The 21743-nt window shown below is 46.2% G+C and overlaps 1 protein-coding gene across 1 annotated transcript in view; it reads right to left on the reverse strand.

The window, feature by feature from the left end:
• The window catches only part of BARX2 (BARX homeobox 2), a 36114-nt gene extending 32903 nt beyond the window's left edge, over positions 1-3211 (reverse strand). The window contains exon 1 of the mRNA XM_080567525.1: positions 2628-3211. Coding sequence (XP_080423651.1) covers positions 2628-2814 — 187 coding nt within the window. The 5' untranslated portion in view covers positions 2815-3211. The remainder of the gene's footprint in view (positions 1-2627) is intronic.
• Positions 3212-21743: the final 18532 nt, after the last annotated feature.

The following is a 21743-nucleotide window of genomic DNA, read 5'->3' on the forward strand; positions in this document are numbered from 1 at the left end:
AGCAGTTCAGCTGAAGTGAACTAGCTACTCATTACTGCCTCAAACATGTCCCAGGTCTCTGCTAGGACCACACTGGCAAAATAAATTTCTGTGATTTAGATTCAGGTTCATTTATTTTAGACAGCAAAGAGAATAAGACCTCACTGCTTTCCCAATTAATTCAAGAGACAAAGGAAACTCAAGCAGTAAGTTAAATGCTATAGCATGGTATTTCTTCAGTCTTTACTTCTAAGTAGTTTTTTTTTAAACAGATTTGTGTTGGGTATTTTTCAAATTCTTTTATATTTAGATTTTTTTGTGCTCTTCTCCATTTCTTAGACAATGACAGAATTTCCTCTCTTTAATAATAATAATAAAATTCCATTACCTAATACATATAGGAATTTAATAGTACCTATCAGCCTTAGAAGGCTCACAATTTGGAAGCATGGACTTAGGTAGCCATTTCTTTTATAGCTTTAGTCCCACAAACAAATCTCCTTCTGTACTCCGCTTCTCAATCACCGCAACTCCATGAAGCTTATTTCATTAGAAGCAGATATTCACATTCCACCCTGACACAGGGACAGGCCAGAGCTTGGGCTAGAAACACAGTCTTGAGGGCAAATTCATTAAAGATCCCAGGCAGAAAGAGAAGTAAGGCTTTAATTCAGCAGTTACCACAAGAGCCATGCTAGCATCACTCAGAATCCACCGCTAAGTTATCTGAAGATCATTAATGACTATTTAATGAATATATATTAGTCTTGCAAATCCAATGCATGCTATACCTGACACAGAACCACATATTCAAAGAATTTATCTCCCCCCCCCCCCCCCCCCAAGGGTGGCAAGAGTTGAAACAGCTGCTGGGAAGCACCCCACTCCTTAAAAAACCACATTCAAACCACTGTTTGATACTAAGTTCATCATACATGCTTCTGGATGTTGGTAAATGTTCGGGTTATGTTCCTCCTGGGTGCTACAAGAAGCTTTCTTTTCTAATGCTCCCTCTTGCTGTACAGCAGGCTGTTCTAACCAGGAGGAGGGGAAAGTCTCCCCCTTCCTGGCCGCGGAGGTCTGTGGCAGGCATGCCGCTGACTCCGATACGAGCAGAATTGGGCCCCCCACACGTAACTGCAAGCTGCAACACACTGAACCCGTCTGAGATTTTCATGCCTATTTCGGCCAAACCCGGAATTTCACTGTCTACACAGTAGCGAGGGATCAGTGCTGAAAAATTCCATTGTCAGCAATATCTTGATTAACAACCAGCTCTTCTTACATAAAAATACGGCAGCGATTAGTTAGAGAAAGCAATGAACGTCACACACAAATCAAGAGGAAGAAATAAATTTTGAACGAGGCTCACACTATTCATGTAACTTCTTTTGAAAAGCTGGCCATCCCGGGACTTAATTGTCATTTGGCTTTCTAATCAAATTTGGTTCTTTAATTAGCTACATTTGCAAAATAAATATTGAGGTTGGAGAAAGACCAAGGGATTACTCTACTGATCAAACTCTTAGCAACCTACAAGCGGGTTTTATATTAGTGCAGCTTCACTAAGACCTGGAAAGTTCCTTCTTATTTATACTTGCCTAAGCACAGGAGGAAAAAAAAAAAACAAAACCAAAGTGGTGTAGGGCTTGAAATTTTAAGCACAACATCACACAAATGCAAAATGAACTTCCAGTAATAGGAAGAATAAAAATTCGTGACCTTGAAACATATTACTTAACTAAGAATTAGACTTTTCAAAATATTTTTGCACAGTTAGGAGTCCTTGGATAGTGTATTTGTGAATTTCAGTTTCATCACCCAAGTCACTGAAGACATTAGGTGTCCCCACTGCAGGTGTGGCATCCTGGGAAGAACGTAAATCTGGAAAACTACCTGCTTCACCAACAAACTGGTTCGTTTCCTTTGTTTAAAATCTGGAATGCATTATAGGAATGACACTTTTATTTTGAACACGGATTGTAAAGGCTCACGTTAGACCAGTCCATTTGTGACATTTACTAACGCCCGCGGCCAAGCCCCCATTGCTCCCGCGGACGCGTTGTATCAGCGTGATGTGTGCGGGGCAGAGATGCGGTTGCGTGCACCTATTTGTAGCGCCAGGTCCGGCACCCAACAGAAGCGCTTCCACACCTAAAAACAGCCCGACTTCTTTCAAAGGCAGCGAGAACCTCGGCCTGAAAAAGCCGAGGGAGTCGCTTTTCCCCTGCTGCCGGCTCCCTGCCCTCCCTTTGTAGGCGCAGCGCCGGCAGCGAAGAGCCCCGGGCGAGCACCGCGGCGCTCAGGGTGCACCCGGGGGGCTTCGGCCGCCGCCCCCCCGCTGCGCCCAGCCCCGGGGCATCGCTGCTGAGCCCCGCACGGACAGAAGGGGGGCCCTGGAGGCCCACCGCCGGCACCCCCCGCCCCGGGAGGAGCAGCAGCAGCAGCAGCAAACCCTCCTGGGGGGCAGGATGGGGTGGGGGGTCGCGAGGGGCTGGATGGGGTGGGGGGTCCCGAGGGGCAGGGGACTGGACGGGGTGGGGGCTGGATGGGGTGGGGGTCCCCCTCCAGCCGCCTCCTGGCCCCCCGGGACGAGCGGGTCGGGCTCCCCACGGCCCCCCCCCCCCCCTCCCGCAGAGCCGCCTTACCCGCGCAGGAGTGCAGCGGCTTGGGCCGGACCAGGAGGGACGGACAGACGGAATAGAGGGAAAGTTTCTCGAAGTAGTCGCACGTCTCCTTGGAGAGGATCTCGTCGATCATGAAGGTCTTGTAGCGCCTCCTGCCTGCCTTGGCGCGGCCGGGAGCGGCGAGCCGGGGCTGCGGCTGGCAGTGCATGGCCCCGGGGCTGCGGGGGGCTGCCAGAGCCGGGGCTGCCAGAGCCGGGGGCGGCCGCTCATGGGCTCCCGGGACGGCTGCGGGGGGCTGCGGGGGGCTGCGGGGGGCTGCCGGGCGCTGCCCCCGCCGCCTGCTCCGCTGCGCGCTGCTCCGCTCCGCTGCGCTCCGCCGGCCCCGCGCCGCGCCCGGCCGCCCGCTATATAGCCCCGGCGCCGATAAGCATCTCGCCGCGGCCTTTTTGGGACGCTCCGGCTGTCAATCAGGGCGCCCGCTGCTCCCCGCCGAGCACCATTGTTACCCTGCGCCGGGCGGGGAGGATCCCGCCGCTCCTCTCCCCTCCCTGCGCTCTATTTTAAGATACCGGGGTGTGTGTGTGTGTGCGTTGTGTGTGTTTCTTCCCCCCCCCCCTTTTTTTTTTGGGGGCTCCTGGAAAGCGTCCAGGTTAGGCTTTTCTTCCCCCTCACCTCCCCTTTCTCCCTCCCCTGCGATTATTTAACGAAAGGAGGAAAAGTGCGGGCACCAGGCTGGGGGGAGCTCGGCCCCCGGGATGCGCGGACCCTGCAGCTCAGGGCCGGCGGCCGCGGCCACTTCCGAGCCCGGAGCCTTCCCCGGCGGCACCGAAGCTGCAAGGAAAAAAAAAAAAAAAGAAGAAGAAGAAAAAAAAAAAGACAAAATCCCAAACCCCTACGATCCGTAGGTGCCTCGCTGCAGCAAACGCTGCCTGCTCCGGAGCGGCGTTTTCGGTCCCGGGGCCGCTCTGGCAGCCCGGGGGTGATTTACAGGCAGACCGCCGCTGATCTCAGCCGGGTTTCTGCAAAAACGAGCTCCGGCACCTCTCCTGCTGAGGGCAGACCCCGGGGCACGGCGCTCCGAGGTTTCCCCGCTCCACCAAGGCCGCCTTTCCCTTGCCGCCTGAGCCCCGTCTATTTTATTTATTTTATTTTATTTTATTTTATTTTATTTTATTTTATTTTATTTTATTTTATTTTATTTTATTTTATTTTATTTTATTTTATTTTATTTTATTTTTTCTTTCTCCCTGTGGGCTGCCCGCTGCAGGCCCCCGGCGGGCCGGGAGGATTCGCCCAGGCGGGGGTCGCAGCCCCGGGCCCCCCCCCCGCATCCCTCCGGGTTTAGCCCCGGCCCGCCGGGCACCTTGCTCGGGGAAGGGCGGATCGGGAGGACCCGGCCGCAATTACACGTGGCCGCAAACGTTAAGCAGGTAAAGAGGCTCCTTATGGAGACGTGCCACCCCCAAAACATTGCTTGTAGGCTCCACGCAGGGATTTAAATACGAGCCACAAAACGCTAGCAGCCCCAGGTTAGCTTCTGTGCTTCGGTGAGCAGCAAACTCCCACCGAGACGTTAGCAAACTGAATCTGCTTTCACGGAAGAAAACCATCTCGCACTCTCATGTATAATTTGAGCAACTTTTTTTGCTTATCTATATTTAAAAAAAAATCTATAAGCTGCCTCTATTTTTTTTTTTGTTTTCACAAACAGTGTTTTCTTTTTGTTACAAGTATCATTTGGCTTTAAACTTCATAGATACTTGCGGATTTGGAGAGCCCCAAAAACAAAAATAGGCACTCGCATTGTCTGAGCGCTGTCAACACTGGAAGACAGACACAAGGAAATACAATACTTCTGACATATCCTTTGAACTTTTTTCTTAAAAACTCATTACGTGGTTTTAAAAAATCACAGCACAGCAAATTGTATTAAAACAAGGATAAAACATTTTGCTTATTAAACCATTAGAAGAGCACTCTCGCTTAAAATAAATTGTTTGGAAACTTTTATTTTTTATTTTGAGAAACTAAGACATTCCTTCTAACAGGAATTTAACAAGAATGATAGCAACAACCAAGGAGTTCAAGTTCAAGTCTCTCCCCCGATGATATAACTATTTTAAAATTACTTAAACTGTTGCTTTAATTCCTAAACAAACTACAAATATTTAAAGAGATTTGCTGACTACATTATGCATGTAGTTTTATGAACCCTTGCTTAATTCAAACATAAAACAGATTTTAGGAGCACACTTTCTTTTCCACTTCCTCAGACAGTTATTTTTTCAAGGAAACAAAATAATTACCAATAACATTAACTCAAGCAACCACTGCTTGCTAATAATTATTGCAAAGAATATTTCTGAAAAAATATCCAAACCAAGCAAGTGACTTAAATCCCAAACCAGCCAAATACAGCAGCAAACAGCATTTTGCTCCACTGTGCTTCCTCGGTGCCTGCGGGCAGTAGCTGCAGCCCCTTTCCCCCCCTCCAAATTCACTGCTCATTTACTGGTTTCACAAAACCCGACAAAACCCAGCAGAGAAAAGTTTCCTAAGCTGAGAGCAGAATACAAGTGCCGCAAATCGAGGAGTTTTCCACGAGCCCAGCTCGATCCAGCCCAGAAATGAAATGGGGAAGAAACCATCGGCTCGCCTAAGTCACTTACGCACAACTGACCGCAAGACAAGGGTCTCTGCTTGTCTTTTAAAGCTCATTTCTTCCTCCCGTCTGAAAGGCTGGGCACCCAGGGACGTGGGGCTGGCACCTCTGCCTGGGCTCTAGAAACGCCGCTGCCCTCGCTGGAGCCCAGGGAGAGGGACTGGCAGGTGGGATTAGCGCACCCTGATACGTCCCCAGTATCTTTCTTACTTTTATTAATGAGTTTTTTTTTTTAAAACTTTATATTTTTTTAAAAAGTGGCCAGAGCAATACCGCGGGTTATATCATATGAAACACACACTGGCTGTCAATCAAAAAGGGGGTGCTTTGGTTAGGAATAATCAGGGGTTTTGTTTCCAACATTAATGAAGTGGCTGGAATAGCAAACATCTGCCAAGGGGACTCAAACCCCGAGCAGCTGTTGGAGCCCCCAGTACTCTTCCCATGTAGGACAGCCTTGCTGATAAGTACTTCTCCCTAAGGTTTCTCTAGCAGTTGAGAAATGGGGCCGTACGGGAGGGTAGAAAGCGAAAGGCATGTTAGGAAAGGTTTGGAGGGCAGACGACTTGACGTAGTTTGTGTGCATGAGCCCAGCACCTGCACTCCACAAATGGCAGCGTGAGAGCGTGTTTTGGGGATTGCTGCACATGCCCTTTTCCAAGAGGGAAGGGGGAGTTAATCCAAGGCAAGCGATCCTGCAAGTCACTGAGTGAAGCAGCTCTTTGTGCGTAAGGCCAGTACCAGAACCGAGGAGGGAAACAGCGCTGCCCCGAGCTTGTCAGCCAGCAGCGGGTCGGGCACGACGCCGGGCAGGGTGTTCGGCCCTCCGGCAGAGAACTGAAAGTAGAACCTCCAGGAGGCCCATCGCCTTTTCTGCTACGGCAGGAGACCTTCCGAACCAGGGTTTCTGGAGCGTTCTGGTGTTTTAATCCCAGCCCTGGTGCTACCAGGCACTCGCCGTGCAGGGCTGAAACCCCACTGGTGCCGTGCACCTCGGGAAAATGATGAGGCTCTGTAGGGTGGGCTTGTTTCGTCCCAGCACAAACATCGTCAGAGGACGTGATTAAGGCTACAGGAACTAAGCCACTGCAGTACTGCTACGTTTGTTATTTAGGTAGTACTCAAGCCCCTGGCTCTGCTCAGGGTGCAGTTAGCCAGTTGTGATTTCTGTCTGTTTGTACATTGCCTGGCACACTGGGGTCATTTGTAGAAGGAGAGGAATTCTCTCTGATGGATTTTCAGTTCACCAGTTTTCCCATTTAAAGAAGAATTTAAAATGAAAAAAAACAATTTTTTTTCCTGTCCTTTCTGTCAATAAAGTGTCAAAGCCTTAAAGTATGTTGTTTCTTGTTCCAAATTTATTTTCCCTGTCTAAAGGGCAAAGATTATTTTCTCAATCCCCTGACCTTGCCATGTTTAATTGTTAGAAAATTATTTTTTCCAGTGAAATCCTTTGAACCACCTTTGAAAATACAGACACATACAGACATATCCAATCCTGTTAAATACCAGCACTCTGATCTGGAGTGTATGCCTTTGTCCTGCATGGTGTTGGGCTTGATACCTGATCCAGAATGGCAAAATTTGTTGTGTAAGATGAGGGAGGAACACTTGGGCCAGTTTCACTGTGTGTCCAGAGGCTTGTCCTCTCAGTACGAAGTGCCTCATTGCATGGAAGATCTCAGCATCCACCCAACACAAGTAAAGAGGGTGTCTAATATCTGCCCGATGCCAGAGAATATGGAATCACCAAGAAACCTTTTTAAAACCAGGAGGGTGTAAAACCTCCCCATATGCACACAATTACGTAAACCCACACAGGTTTACAGAGCAGGGTCTCTCCCCCCCTCCTGGAAGGCCTCTGTAAAAGCAGGAGCATATCGGAGGGTGGAAGAGAAACCGAAGTGTTTGTTGACTCTGAACTTTACCTTGGCCCCTTTGCAGATGGCAAGATGATACAGCTGGGCACCGAAGTGTGCGATGTAATAGAAATTGCAAAGCGGAGAGGTAATTGCATAGGCTCACGCGCTCCATTGGCTTCGGGGAGGCTGTTGCTTCCAGCTTATCTTTACAAGCAAATTTCACTCCTGGCCTCAGTGACTGCAGACTAGGATTGCTCCAAGTCCAGCGGTTTCATTGAATTATTATTTTTTTTCCAGCTATGGAGCCAGTCCCAAATCCCCACAATTACTTTGCCTGTCACCTCTAAATCTGTCTGCAGCCTCTTTGAGTGTCTCTTTGAGTGTCAACAGACCACACTCGGAGCCAGGCCGACTCTCCTCCTAGTCCCCCTGCCTTGCTGTGATGCTGCAGTGTTTGTGTGGTCCAAACCAGCCCTGGCTTCACTAGCAAGTTTTGTTCCTTACGTGACAGACCTCGGCTTATGGCAACAACACCGCAACGTAGTCCTTGACTTCGTCAGAATAAACTGAGGTTTGAGTTACTTTCTTCCGTAAAATTACACTGATAGCTGAACCATCAACTGGGTCTCCTCCATTTCATATCTCGCTCTGCCTAATCTCCCTTGCTTACAGCCAACTTTTAATCATCTAGAAATCAAGTATAATGGTACTTTTCTCATGTGAGTGAAGACAGTGACTAGTCCCCCAGTCAGTTAAGATGCTGGGCTTTAAAGCACTAATACAGTTAATAGCTGTTGGTAGCAGGCACAGAATGCACAAGCTGGAAGGAACTCATCGCAGATTGTGCAGAAAGGAGATATGGATGTGCTCTCAGATCTACATGCAGAGAAACTGAGGCAGAGGCTTCCTCTTTCAACCCCCAGGACAGCAGCCAGACCTTCTCAATCAACACCATATGTTCTCCAGGTCAAGAACAGTCTAAATCCCAATATTTTCCTCCTGTGACCTCATTTTTTTTCCCCCAAAACAACACTGAAGGATGTGAGAATGTATCGCTGTTTCCCCAGTTACCTCCTTGCAGGGACACACACCACCTGAACAGCTTCTCTTTTCCTAGGTCCTATTGCTACCAAAAATCAAACCAGGTTCTGCCATTGGTGGTTAGAGTGGTTTCCATGAGCTCACCAGGGGCATTGCCTTGCCATCATTCAGGGCACCAAAGAGCATGCCAAACCGGGTAGAATAAATCATTATGAACCCTGAAACAGACTCACTGACAGAACTGAAGGCACTTAGAGAGATGTTTACGGGGTGGCTCTGTTTTCTGGGTGTTGTATAGGTACCACGTACACCTGTGCTGATGCCAAGAAACATATGCCATCTTTCAGCAAGTGGGGATTTGTTTTTTCATGTTATAGCTAAGAGGCTAGAATCCGGACTTGTAAACTAGAGCCGAGGAGTTTGGGAGCGGCAATCAGGAATGTAAAGGAGCCTTCTGTGCCACCCTGAGCAGCAAAACACTTACGGGACTCGCTGTGGAGCAGAGGTAGCAGATCATACTGGTCATGGACAGGCCCCCACTGCTGAGGAAGGAAAAAATCCTGGAGAATATCACACAGGGCAACCATTCCTGCTACTGTCCTAAACAACATTTAAGCATGTGGTTTGGGCAAGACACGTGTGCCTGGTACCCCGTAGTACTTATCAGATATTAGTGGGACAATAGTGGTTTCCCCATGCATACATTTCTCTAGAGAACTCTGTTCTGCATATCCATCTCTTCATCACCCTACCTACATTGTTGTCCTTTCCACGATGCCAGTGAAAACCAAGACATCTATTTTAATGTGGCCAAGGTAACAAAAATTTCATTTAAACCACTTTTCTGCAGGAATCAGAGCCAACGGTAAGGGGAGGCATCTGATCTCATGAGAGTGTCAGTGTTTGGGACTGGAACGTCTTTAAAACGCTCCCCTAGTTTTTGGCAGGTAGGCTTCCCAAATTTAACACTGCTTCACTCTTTAATCCATACTCCAGCCTAATTTGGGTGAGGATCCACATCTGAATGCTCAATGCTTCATCCAGCTTTGCCTAAGGCCAATTATTTTTGCACAAGCCTTGCTAAATCTCTGCCAAGCTGGATGTTAGTATGTTCAAAAATCAAAATATTTCCAACTCCTTCTATAAAAGGACCAGGATGTTTTGGCATTCTGTGACTGATGCTTTATTCATTATTCGCGAGGATTATATCTGTTTGTTTTCTTTCTTTTTCCTACAAGACAATTTACCTGAAAGCAGAGAAGAAAAGGAGATCTCAAACCAATAGACCAGAAGTATGTCTCCAGTCTCCATAGAGACACCAGAAAAACACTACGATCATGTGGGTTGTACACAAGAAGCCTATTCATACTGGAATGGGTGGTGTTCCAGGACGTTAAGTAATTTTGACAATCTGCCACTATCTCAGCCTGCAAGAAGCCCAGAGGGAGTTATTGATGCCATCGAGTGCTGATCTTTACAAATGGTTTCTAGACAGCCTTCTTCATTCTGGGCTCTGTGGGACCCCAAACCCAAACTGCGGATGGATCTCAGCACAGCCATTCAAAAGCAACCAGGGCCACCACCCCCAGAGAGCACCCAGGTGCTGTGTGTCCTACCCGGGCGGCTCAGGCTTCCCCTCCCAAGCAGGCTGCAGAGCCAGGAGCTGTCTGCAAGGAGCCCGGCTGCACAAAAGCCCAGGTCTCCCTCTTCACTTACCCAGGCAGCATGCTGTTGCAATCCACTGACAAAGAGACTTTCACTCGGTTAATACGAGGGCAAACAAGGAGGCACAAGGGCTCTGGGACTCAAGAAATAGCAGTGGATACCAGTATTTAGTGTAGCACGGCTGGGTCCTCAAGGTTCACAGGTAAGGCTGGGACTTTCATTGCCTATCACTAAGTGAAGGTAGGATCCTCAAGGAGCAAGAACTGACTATGCCTATAGATTTATTCCTTCTAAACAAGGAAAGAGCAAAACCTCACCAACAGTAAAAACCCTTTTCAGAGGTCCTGGCCAAATTTACCCTCCTGAGGTAGCCTGCTCGCAGGGAAATGGCTTGCTGTATGCATGGAAGGCCAGCAAAGACAGGGGCTGGTGCTTGAAACAGAGGCAATTCCTTCAATTTTCCCCCCAGTTATAAGTGCCTAATTTGGCTACTTATGATTCTCAATGTCCTTTCTGGACTTACCCCAATGTCTGCTTAAAGCTCCTACCTGGAGAACAGGTCAGGAATCAGGACCATAGCCATAGTTTAAGGACAATGCCATCCCCAGAAGGATTCATTGCCCGGCTTGTAGCAGCTGGCTATTTTAACATCAGCTGGGAACCAGCACACACCTCCAAGGGCTCAGGAGCATTGCATTTAGGGGATTCAGCACAGAGAACTGGGCTGCCTGCAGCATGCTCAGATTCATCAGCCCCAGCTCATTCAAGCCTACTTAACTCTGAATCCTTCAGAGACCGTTCCTAAGAGATTTGGCCCTGAAGAATAACCTGTCTGCACCAGTGCAGTTCTGGAAGCAAGTTTGTCACACCGAGGATTGCTCAACAGCAGCCGAGGCACTTGCAGGAATGTGCAATCCATCAGGTGGTGCCACCACTCTCCTCCGCAGTCATGGGCTCTGCCTCATTCCCCTTCTGTTTGCCACAGCATGTTTTCAGATGGAGCTTTTTGGATGTGCCTCACGGGGACAAGCCCTGCCCACAGCCTGGGGTTCAGATAAAGCAGCTAGTACCCGTGAGGAACAGTGAGAAATCAACTATAATTCAATTGCCATTCAGTATAATTAGGACATTAAAATACACATAGTTGTTAAGACCCTGGTGCCATTGGCTAAGCCACAGAGCTTTTACGGTGTTATCAGTGTAACTGGGGGAGTAAGACATCAAACAGCTAGGTCATATTTCCAATCCCATTGCATTTAAGAGGGAATCTCCAAGTTTAGATTTCCCGTTTTTCTCCCCAGCCATAACCTCAGCTTTATGAGCAGCACTGAGCTGTCGTTCCTCTCCCCTCTACACACTCCCATGCCCAGGTCTCCCAAAAGTGCTCTTGACAGTCTTCCCAGTGGCATTCCAGCAGGCCTCAGTATCTTCACGTGGTGGCTACTGCTGAGGACTTGTCTCCTTTTGGGAGGCTGAAGCCTGATAGTAGCTGCTAACTCACATCATGCAGTGTCTTTCTTTCAGGGTTTTGCTCAGATTGCGCAGATCTTGTCTGCAAGCCAGGACTGTTCTCATTCCCCTTCCACCTATTACAAAAATATCCTAAGGTAGGTAAAATTTCACTCTCCAGCTTGCTGTAGACAGCAACAACAGCAATTGAAGAAATTCTTTAATACAGAAAGAAGCTCTCTAGACTCTGCCTTGAGACTTATTCCTTCTTATCTGTGTTCTCATTGTCCATAGCTACCAACCTGCTGTTAACGTTTCTTCCTATCCCATAGGCATTTCTGCTTGTTACACTAATGCTTTACATTTAAAATTCTTCATAGCCTGGCTCCATCTTGTTTTCTAATTTCATACTAGGTTTTTGTTGTTATCTTGCCAGAGTTGGGGCAGTATCATCCTTCCTTAGGAAAAAACCTTCCAGCGTACCATCTATTAGCAACTATTTCTTTTCTTTTTCACTTACCTATTAGCTTAAAAAAATCCTCCCCTTAAAGAAAAAGAAGGAAAAAAAATGCCATCTACAAACAAACAAAAAGAAATAGAAAAAAAAAAGATAACCTTATCTTCCCACTTCTATAAGAAAGGCAGTGTGCCCACTCCCCTACATTCCCACGTGCAAGTACTAATCAGGGGTCGCTGTGCTAAGTGCCTTCTGCACTATACTAAGGGGAGAGGTTATTGGTTACGTTGTAGTAACAGCTCAATATTGGTTTTAGAATTTAAAAGCAAAGTGTTTTGTTTACTGAAATAAGTAAGGTCAATATGAAAAGAATATATATAGACTACGTTTGCATAATACTAGACTAAAAGAACGCTATAAAGAAAATAGGTCTGAGATCTTACGGTAAGGACATTCTGTTTTACATCATGCTTTCCTATACAAAGTCTTCCTTTTTAATTCTAGACTTTAAATAAATGTTATATCTTCTAGCACTGGAAAAAGTATTTTAAGACTTGGTTTCTGCAGTGTTACTACTTCATATGAAGTCTTGCTTTCATCAGCTATGGATCCTTGTTGTCAATAAGAAAGCTCTTGACTAGATATAACATGGTGCCAGGAAGTACTCTGATAGTCCCTAGTTTTTTTTCTCTACATTCTATTCTTTTTTCTTTTTTTTTCTGTTGAAGGAAATAGTTATTTGCCCAAGTCACGGCTCCCAAATTTAGGGAAGAATAATAGATTTCTATTATCCTATGAACTTACAAAACAAGAAATGTTAAACTGGGTATGTGTAATGACATGAAAGAAGAGTCAAATTTTATAGAATGTTTTCTATGGACTCAGCAGAAAGAAATGATTCAGCTGCAACTAGAGAATAAAGGTGTCAGAACTTCTAACAGTGACATTTTCAACTTATTTCTACCACTTCATAGCCTGTGAAACCAGTGAAACAGCCTGCTTCAGCCTCTTCTTTTACAGTGAGACAAGTCTGTTCCGAGAATGACGGAACGATGGAATGTACTTTCTTCTATACAACAGACAACATAATAAGAAATAGCATATAAAGGAAACATACCGTATTTCTGCCTCGATTCTTTTTTTTAAAGAAAAAAAAAGGGGGGAAGGGGGGCGCAGATTCAGTGAGCCATTGGAGTGCAAAGGAGCTGACAATAGAGGGCAACAGCCAGCCTGCAGGCACTTCTGCCCGAGCAGTTTCATATTTAATGTGAATTAGTTAATGTGAATTACTTTTAATGTGAAACTAATTCCAAACTTTGCTCTGCTCTAGATGACAATAAGCAGAGCTGACCTGAGTAGAAAAAAGTAGATGATCAACTTCGTGCGCATCACCTAGCTCACAGCTGCTCTCAGTCCATCCCAGCGTGACAGTCTCCTGTCTTAGCCTTGCCTATGACTGAAGCAGCTTGCGAATGCCTTACCAGAAAGCAAGATGGGGAATCTGAAATCATGTAGGCATTGGAAACGTGAAAGGAGGTATGAGAGCTGAGAAGTAAATAGAGCTCTTAGCAGAATGGAGAGGAGTTTTGAATGATACTTCTTGGGGGGAACTGGCTGGGGAAGACACGCCAGGAGGCAGAGAGCTACCGCCAGTGCCTGGCACGTGCCTTCCCTTCTGTGCTGCTGCTCTGACCTGCATTGGCCAAATCAGTGCTATGTCTGACATACTACCGCACTACAAAGGTAGACAGCCTTCCACTTAACACTTGGCCTTAGCTGCTATCTTTCTGAAGACAAGAGCAGGAAAACTCCCGTGGTCTTCCAGAATACTAGGATTGTGAACAGGATCCAGTTTAAAGTTTAACATTGATTAATCCTGTTCCCTTGCCCACAATGGGACTAAACTGCCTGATACTAGATAAAAATCTGTCTTGTAATCCAGATGAAGTAAAGCTTGAGATTAATTACAGCTAATTAGATCTCCATTGTCTCTTGGCTGAATTGAGATAATTTCTTAACAAGACCTGCTCTGAGCTGAGAGCAGAATCCTTGTGAAAAGTTCCCCTTTAAACTCCCGGTGTGGTTTTTCTGTATATGCAGTTACAGCGTGCCAATGACAGCCTCAGTCAGGTGAAAGGACGGGGACTTAAGATGCGGTGGTAAGCCACAAAAGATTGTTGGGGGAGTTGAAGATCAGTATAAATGGTTTTCTGTTCCTTTCCAAGCAGAACTGGTATGGCTACATTGCTACACAATGCTCCCATGTCTGAGTACAAACATCTCTCCCACGTCCCAAAGGGCTCTCTTCAAGAGAGACGGAGGCACTACTTCGAGCTGAGGGTAGCTTTGTTCATCTAGTGCCCCGTTGTCACTTTCTACACAAGTAATAACAGACACGGAGTCCGGATCGTGGGCTGGTATAAATCGGGCTGGTTAAGTTTGCTTCCACAGGGCTTAGCCAACTTATACAAGGAGATATAGGTCTCTTGGGCAAAGGTACGTGTTGTCAGCTGTTGCTTTCTGTCTCCTCTGCATTGGTTTTTGAGGACTTGGTGACTAGCTCTCAAGCAATCTGCAGAGTGGATGAAGATGGAGTGCTCCTGGGCGGGTGGTATTTGGGAATTTTGCCCATTCCGATTTACAAACAAACAAATGATCTCAGCCCTAAAATGAGAACTTGTAACTATTCTAAATACATGCAGATAAAAGAGGATGATAATGTTATCAGAGGACAGACTGTTTAGAAGTCCTGGACTCTTTCTGACCTTTTCACACTACACTGCAAACACGGAGACCAGCTTGCGGGTCAGAATCATGGCAGTCTGTCTTTGACAGACTCCAATGGGATCTTCAGAGTCTTGCTTCCCATCGAAAATGGAGTCACTCTATTAGGAGAGGCAGGTCAACACAACTTCCCTAACTTTTCAACGAAGGTATTAATATCCATCCATTGAGAATCCCTGCTCTGCATATCCTGCTGCTAAAGCTGCTCGTATTGTGGTGGGTGCTGGCAGTCTGTCTGAGGCACTAACGAACCAGTCATTAAAACGCTAAGTTTGAGACAATTTTGTCAAGCGCTGGGTGGTGTGTGTGGTTAGAATAGATAGCACCATAGAAACCCAGGTGCTGGCTAAGTAGCTGAAAAAACAAATCTAACTCGGGTCTGCTTCAGCCTCGGGTGCCATCCAACCCACGTTCAAACATTCAGACTGGGCTGCTGTGTTCCCATAACCGATTGACCCTCCCTTCTGGAAGTGCTGGGTCGCAGACACGCGGGTTATTCATGTTAAAAGACAGGCAACATGACTCTTCCATAAAAGTGGAACAGACAGACACATTAACCCCTGTAATCCCTTCCTGTGGTGTACATGACGCCACCTAGATTTATTAATTAAACCCTGTTATCCGGTGGCCACTGTCAATTAAGCGTTTCCTTGTAACATATAATGAGGGCTCATTCATTAGCAAATGTTTCCATTACATTTAAGGCTGTGAGTCTCTCTGAAGACTTTTCTTCTCCAACAACGCAGAGAATTTGTTGCAGTTCGAGATCCTGGGTGGACAGAGGGTGTGGAGAAGTTGAAAGCAGGAAAGACAGATAATGGCTCTGTTGCTAAACTGAACAATTAATAAACGATCGCTGCTGTGCCCTAGGAAGGCACAGTGCTGTCTTCAAACTCTTTCAGGAAACGGGTGCAATTCCTGCCTCTGCCACTTGCCAGCCCTGTGACCCTCAGAAAGCTGCAACGCACCCCTACCTTTCTTGTTGCTGTTCTCTGCTTAGACGGCTCTTTGGAGCACTATGTGTACAGCTGGAAAAAGCAACCTTGCACGTGGAGTGTTCAGAGGCCTCAGGGCCTCAAATTCCCAGTGAGGGTCTCACTTCCCACTGCATGCAATTCTTCCTTTTGCCTGAAGAGTCCGTGCCAATTTATTTGTACCGTATTTCTAACCCTTCAAGCTTAAGCTACAAGGTTCTGCCTGGCTTTGCCTGGCTTGCGTATTTTCTTGACTTTAATTCTGTGTTCCCCTGCCCTGACTCCAGACCTCTCCTGTCCTGTGGTCAGGAAAATCTTCGTTCCTGTGGGCTGTTATGTCTACCCCTTCCTTCAAAATTAATACACTACATATTGATTTGATACAGGACTTATCAGGTGAATCCTAGGAATGAGAAGCAGTGTGACTTCTGACTCTGCAAGGGTGTTTTCAGATCAGGATTACCTGAGAAAACCATCTAGAGAACCTCACTCAGTAGCTTCTTCTGACCTCAGCACTGTTGGCTCAATACGCACTGGCTCAATAATTCATTGCAAGACTTGTAGTGCTGACTCTGTTCTTAAAGCACCAGCTCCCTGAGTTGTTACTAGAAATACAAACACATCTGACAGATAAACTCTGACCTGGCTGCTGAGAAATCAAACCACCAAAAGACTGATCAAAGAAGTACAAGATTCTTCTGTCAAGCACTATCTGCAGTAATAAAACGTTTTTGATTTTAAATGAGTACTTGAAGTCTTTTCAGACTTGATGTGACTTTTAGATCGTTGGGTTTTGGCAAAAAAAATGTCCGAATAGAGTAATTAATCCACCCTGAATGTTACCAAGGGTTCTTCCCAGCAGCTGCCTCGAGAGAGAGGCAAAGGACTAACTGAACCCAAAGCTTTTAGGAAGTAGTCTGCCAGTTGTGCTTCAGCAGCTGTTGGCACATGGAGCTACAGCTCCCTCTCCTGGCAAAATTTGCATCTTTTGAAAGTCCTTTTTGAAAATAGTCTGATTTATTCAGTTAATCCATGGCTGGGTTAGGACTCCATGTGAAGAAAGCTCAAAGCTAAGCATATCGGACAAATCAGAAACTCTGCACGCCAGGGAAAAAAAATCAAAGCCCATCCGCAGATAACCAACAAATAGCTGAAGGAATTAAACTCAGCCAGTAACTTGTTGGCTAGCTTAACCCTAGTAATGATTTTATTAGTCCTGCCTAGTGTTAGGTCTTCGTACCATGATCTCAAAGCTTCAGAATTGCTGCACCAAGCCTCTTGTAGAGGTTCTTTAGTTGCCAGAGGCCAGTTGCAGAGCCTGGAAATAGATGGGAGTGGGAATTTGGACATCAGGCACAAAGTCACAGGGTGGTGTCTGCATGTTGTTCCCTGCTTGCTGGAGCGCTGTGCTGGGCTGTTGCATGCCAGCACTGGGAATGGTGTTGGCAGTAAATCCTGAAAGAATCCCACAGAAAAGATTCAAGCCAGACATTCCCCCTCTCGCAGGTCCTCTGCAGCCAAACTGAGTGAATGAGCTGTTACCATTGAGCACATGGAAAAGACGACCTTATCGAATCAGAATCACTGGGAAAAAAAGACAATACCATCTGGCCACTTCTGAGAGAGCTAGAGACCATGCTGGCACTATCTAAGGCGGACTGTACGCTCATCCTTCCCCACGCATTCCTGGGACATTTCTAATCATAACTGTGAATGGCATCCCGCAGTGCCTTTCTGGGATCAGGTTCCCCTCTATAAACGCCCAATCCTGTGTTTGGAGGCAGCAGAGCTCCAGTTGAAGTCAGCTGAAACACAGCCTGACTCAATACTTTCAGAGCTGGTATTTCACGCAGGATCCATTAATAACAAAATTTTCAATAGGATGCAATTTAGACTTTCAGAGCATTGTTGTACCTATTCAAAGTTGTCTTTTTTAAGGAAGTCAGAAAAAAGACAAGCAAGGATAAAATGATATATTCCTTGTCCTTTTTTTTCTGAATTGTTCTACAGTGACATATGTATATAATCAATTATGGAGAGCAAAAAATAGGATTATTTTTAAGAAGCCCACTTTACTTTTTTCCCTTTTTACTGTCGGCATGTTCACACAACTCAGCATGGATTGAAGTGATAACGAGTAACTCAGCACATGGCCCTGTCTGCTCGGTTTATTATCATGCATTCCTATCTGACTGTCTAATCTAAGATGCTTTTAAAGGACCCATCATCAAAATATCTAAGTGCTGCCACAGGATCTAATTACTAATCTTCAGGAAGAAACACTGGCTTTGCTGCAAAGTTGGAATAACCCCCCTTAAATCTTTATGAAGCAAAGGGGCAGAAGGCTGCAAGGCATACGTGTACAAAACATAAAACTGTCTTTCTTGTGCCTAAGTCTGTGAGCACTCGATGCATGATGCAATATAAAACTATTGTTCTATCAGAAACTATGGTGTTATTTTACACTGCACGAGACCATGAGTCATTAAAACTGCGTTGTACCACTTCCAAGAAATCGTTTATGTTGGCCTGTGTTATTCATCACTTTTTTTATTGGTTGGCTTTTCTTTGAGCATATTACCACAGAATTTGGGTGCCCTACAAGTACTTGTGCATTCACTCTCACAGCATCCACAGCTCACACAACTCTCTTTACATGTGGGGAATTAGAGGCGAAGATGAGGAATGAGGTTTGTCCAGGGAAATGAAAAAGATTTTCAGGGCAACAGTCCAAATGCAACCAGATGTCTTGTGTCATAGTCCTTCCCTGCAGGGTCTCCATGCAGCTAAATAGGGCTTTTTTCCTTGTCCCCTGACAAGCCAAGGACAGGTTCACCAGCTGGACCAAATAAAATTATAGCCAATGTCTGTATCCTTCTGCTCAAAGAAGTTATTAAAACTCAGAAGGTGCAATAGGCTCACGGTAGTGCCGTGTTAGATACAGGCTTTGATGCCTGCCATATACAATAGGGGAACAGAAGGCTAGGAAATGAGCCTAGGATGAGTGTTCCATGCTTGTTATAGAAAATATCTTGCCTAATTTTAGTTCTTTCTTTTCTTCTGTCCCTGTTGAAGTCACTACCAGCCTTGTATTCAGCTCCTGCAGATCAGGAATATCCTGCATATCCATATTCCTGGATAGAGGAACAGGCAGACATGAGCTCATGAATCACACCCAGATGTGTCCCAGAAAGAGAACCTAGAAGTCTTCACTCTAACTCAGTCCATGCACAGTTTTCAGCTTTAAGTCAAAGTACAATTTTCCCCAAACCATTCTAAAATTGTGGCTGGGCACAATCTGATTTACTCTTTGTGTGGACCAAGTCAGTTTGTCGCAGTATAAAAACTAAACCATCATAGCTGCCTTTATCATAACAGCTACTGCACTGTCAGGTTGCACCAGTATAACTATGTTTCCAGACAAATGTATATAGACAGGGCTATCCAGTCTCATCTTAAAAAATTGCTGTCCGCTTTCTTCCATGGACAAAAGCATAACCCAAGTATTCTGAAGCCCAGCCCAACCTTCTCTTCTCGTTGTTCAGGTCACCCTCCCTACCAAGCAATAGCAATACATTCATGGAGTTAAAGCACGTACCATAAAGCCATCCAGGTGGTTCAACCCAGCTGTCCTTGAACTGCTCTGGTTACTCGCGTGGGGGTGAAACATCACCTTCAGAAAAGCATCCGTAGAGCCTTCATTTGACGGCGTCATGAAACCGTGTGCCACTACAAAATAAAAGTTTAATGTCTAATTTGAATGCATTCAGCTTTAGCTTCTAAGTGCTGATTAAGACTGCTTGGCATTTGATTTCTAATGCTACAATTTTATTAATTACTATTAATATATTTACCATTTAAATTTATCATTATTATTTATTTTATTTATCATTTAAATCTATCGTTTTAGTAATTATTTTGCTTTTTAGGTATTTAGCGTTCTGTGCACTTATGAGAGTGCTGATTAAAAAAGTTTTAATATTGCAGACTCTTACAGAGAGCAGGATTGCTCATCTCTCAAGAAGTACACCCGCCTCTGGCTGTACTCAGATGCCTCCGGCCCTCGGGGTGCGCACACCAGCGCTGGTACCGGAGGGACCGCGGCGGAGCCAAGCGGCGCTTCGGGTAAAGAAATTCAAACCTCGGCTGGGAAATGCCAGCTCCACACCCACCCTCGCCCTGCCTTTCCACGGGACGGCCACCAGATGGCAATGCTCCAGAGCAGAGCCTCGGAGCCAGCACACGAGCACAACCCCCCCTGCTGCAGGATGAGTCAAGAGCATCGCCTCGAGCCAAGGAAAACTGAGAAAATAAAAGAGCAAAACGTCCTTGAGTTTCGCTGAAGAATTCAAGCTGAAAATCTGTACCGTAATGGGCAAAACCATCACTGTGTGGCCTCTTCCACCCTTCATTTGCCTGCTTTTTCCACCCCGCAGTTATTATTATTGCAGCTATTTTTATTTTGGAATGCAATAGTTACTTCTCATAGGATGGCACCCAGCTGGGATGAGCACCCCTTGTGTTGGATGCTGAATCACTGTGCAATAAAAACTGTCAGTTTCACTACGATTTAACAATCTAGCATTGTTCTGCTTCTCTGGGGACACCCCCACCCCCATATCACACCTCTCCTACCCGAGCAACTCCTATGCAGAAGTCAGAAGGCGTGCACATACCTCGGCAAAACTGCCTGCCTGTTTCGTGCAAGGTGGTTTGGACAGAAGGGTGAAGGAACTTGAAAGAACGTAACATTTCTCCCTCTAGTCTTCTTCCTTCCCCTTTTCCCCATAATTACATCACTAATTTGTTACTTTAAAAACCCTAAGATATAAACCAGTTTCAGCCTAGACGTGTTTACACTGGGAAGGACAACAAAAGACCTTTAATAACTTTGGGACCGACTGCATGAAGTATCATTCAAAAAATAAAATAAAAGATAAAAAATGCAAAGATTAGCGAATCAATCTCTTAAAACCCAGCCCTGGGAGGCAGATTGACAGGTGCTGTTATTCTAAAGACAGGGAAAATGAGAGAAGAGCCTGGAGTCAGTAACAGAAAGACATTCTCACTCCTGAGTGTGGGGTTCCCAGAGCTGAACCCCTCAGCCTGTCGAGTGCTAACACAGGACAACAAGCCCACCACCTCCACTTGAAGTCACCCTCCTGTTCTCCAGTACTGGTGGAGTCCTACTGCTGTAGCTCACTGCCTCACCTCTGCTCTGTTGCCACCTGCACCACGCAAGGGGCTGAGCTCAGCTATAAAACGTTCAGCAGGAGTTGAGGAGAGCTGGAGGCTGAGTGCCAAACAGGCAAGGAACAGCAGAGGGAGGTATCAGGCCAGGCATGAGAGTAACCAAGAGAAATTCCCTGCCCTGCGCTGTTACACACGGTATCGCAACGTCCCTTTGGGTCTGCTCCTCCTGCCCCCCTCTTTCAGCGGGTCCTGAAAGTAATTGTGCATAAGGAAGAAAAGGGTTTGAAAGGCAATATACAGAGACAATCTTTTGTGCCCCGGTCAACTGCACAGCAGCGTGCATCTGAGAGCTCTAGAAAGGACACAGTTACTGGAGGGAAGTGTACACGGCTTTGCCCTTTGGATGCACTTTTGCACACTTCTGACTCCATGCCCACCACACGAGGCTAAAGCAGATAGGCAGTGCTGGCACACGCATCGCTGGAAGAGGATGCCGCCCTACCCTCCCACTACACGGATGCTCTCCACAACCAGAGGTTCTAAAGAGCACATCTGGAATCACTTACAGCAGCATCTGGAAACTGTCATGAGCCGCAACGAGACACAGTCGCTTAATTATTCTGGGTCCGCATCCTTTGCCACTGTGAAGCTGTCAGTGGCCATTCAGCCTCCTCGGCACAGATCCCGGCGCACCACCCGTGCATGCCTCTCATCACATGTAACACTTGTCAAGGCATAGGGAGCATCAGCTTTATCTTCAGCCCTGTCCTGACTATGTCCAGCGCAAGCAAATGACTGTGGAAAGTTCACTGTTACAGCAGGCGGAATGAAACAAAAAAAAAAAATTAAAAAAAGGTCTTAATTACTCAAAGAGCATACAACGATGGCCCTGTAATATTCCCAGCTTATCTCCCCACCACACATGACCAAAGATTTCATTCCACAGCATCAATCCATTCTTTCATGAGAAGTCCATCAAGAAATACCTTTGCAGCAGCTTTAATGGTTAAGATGACAAAAGGAGTATGACACTCCAGAGCATCCAGGACA

Source organism: Anser brachyrhynchus, assembly GCF_964034855.1.
Source record: "Anser brachyrhynchus genome assembly, chromosome: 25".
NCBI classification, from domain to species: Eukaryota; Metazoa; Chordata; class Aves; order Anseriformes; family Anatidae; genus Anser; species Anser brachyrhynchus.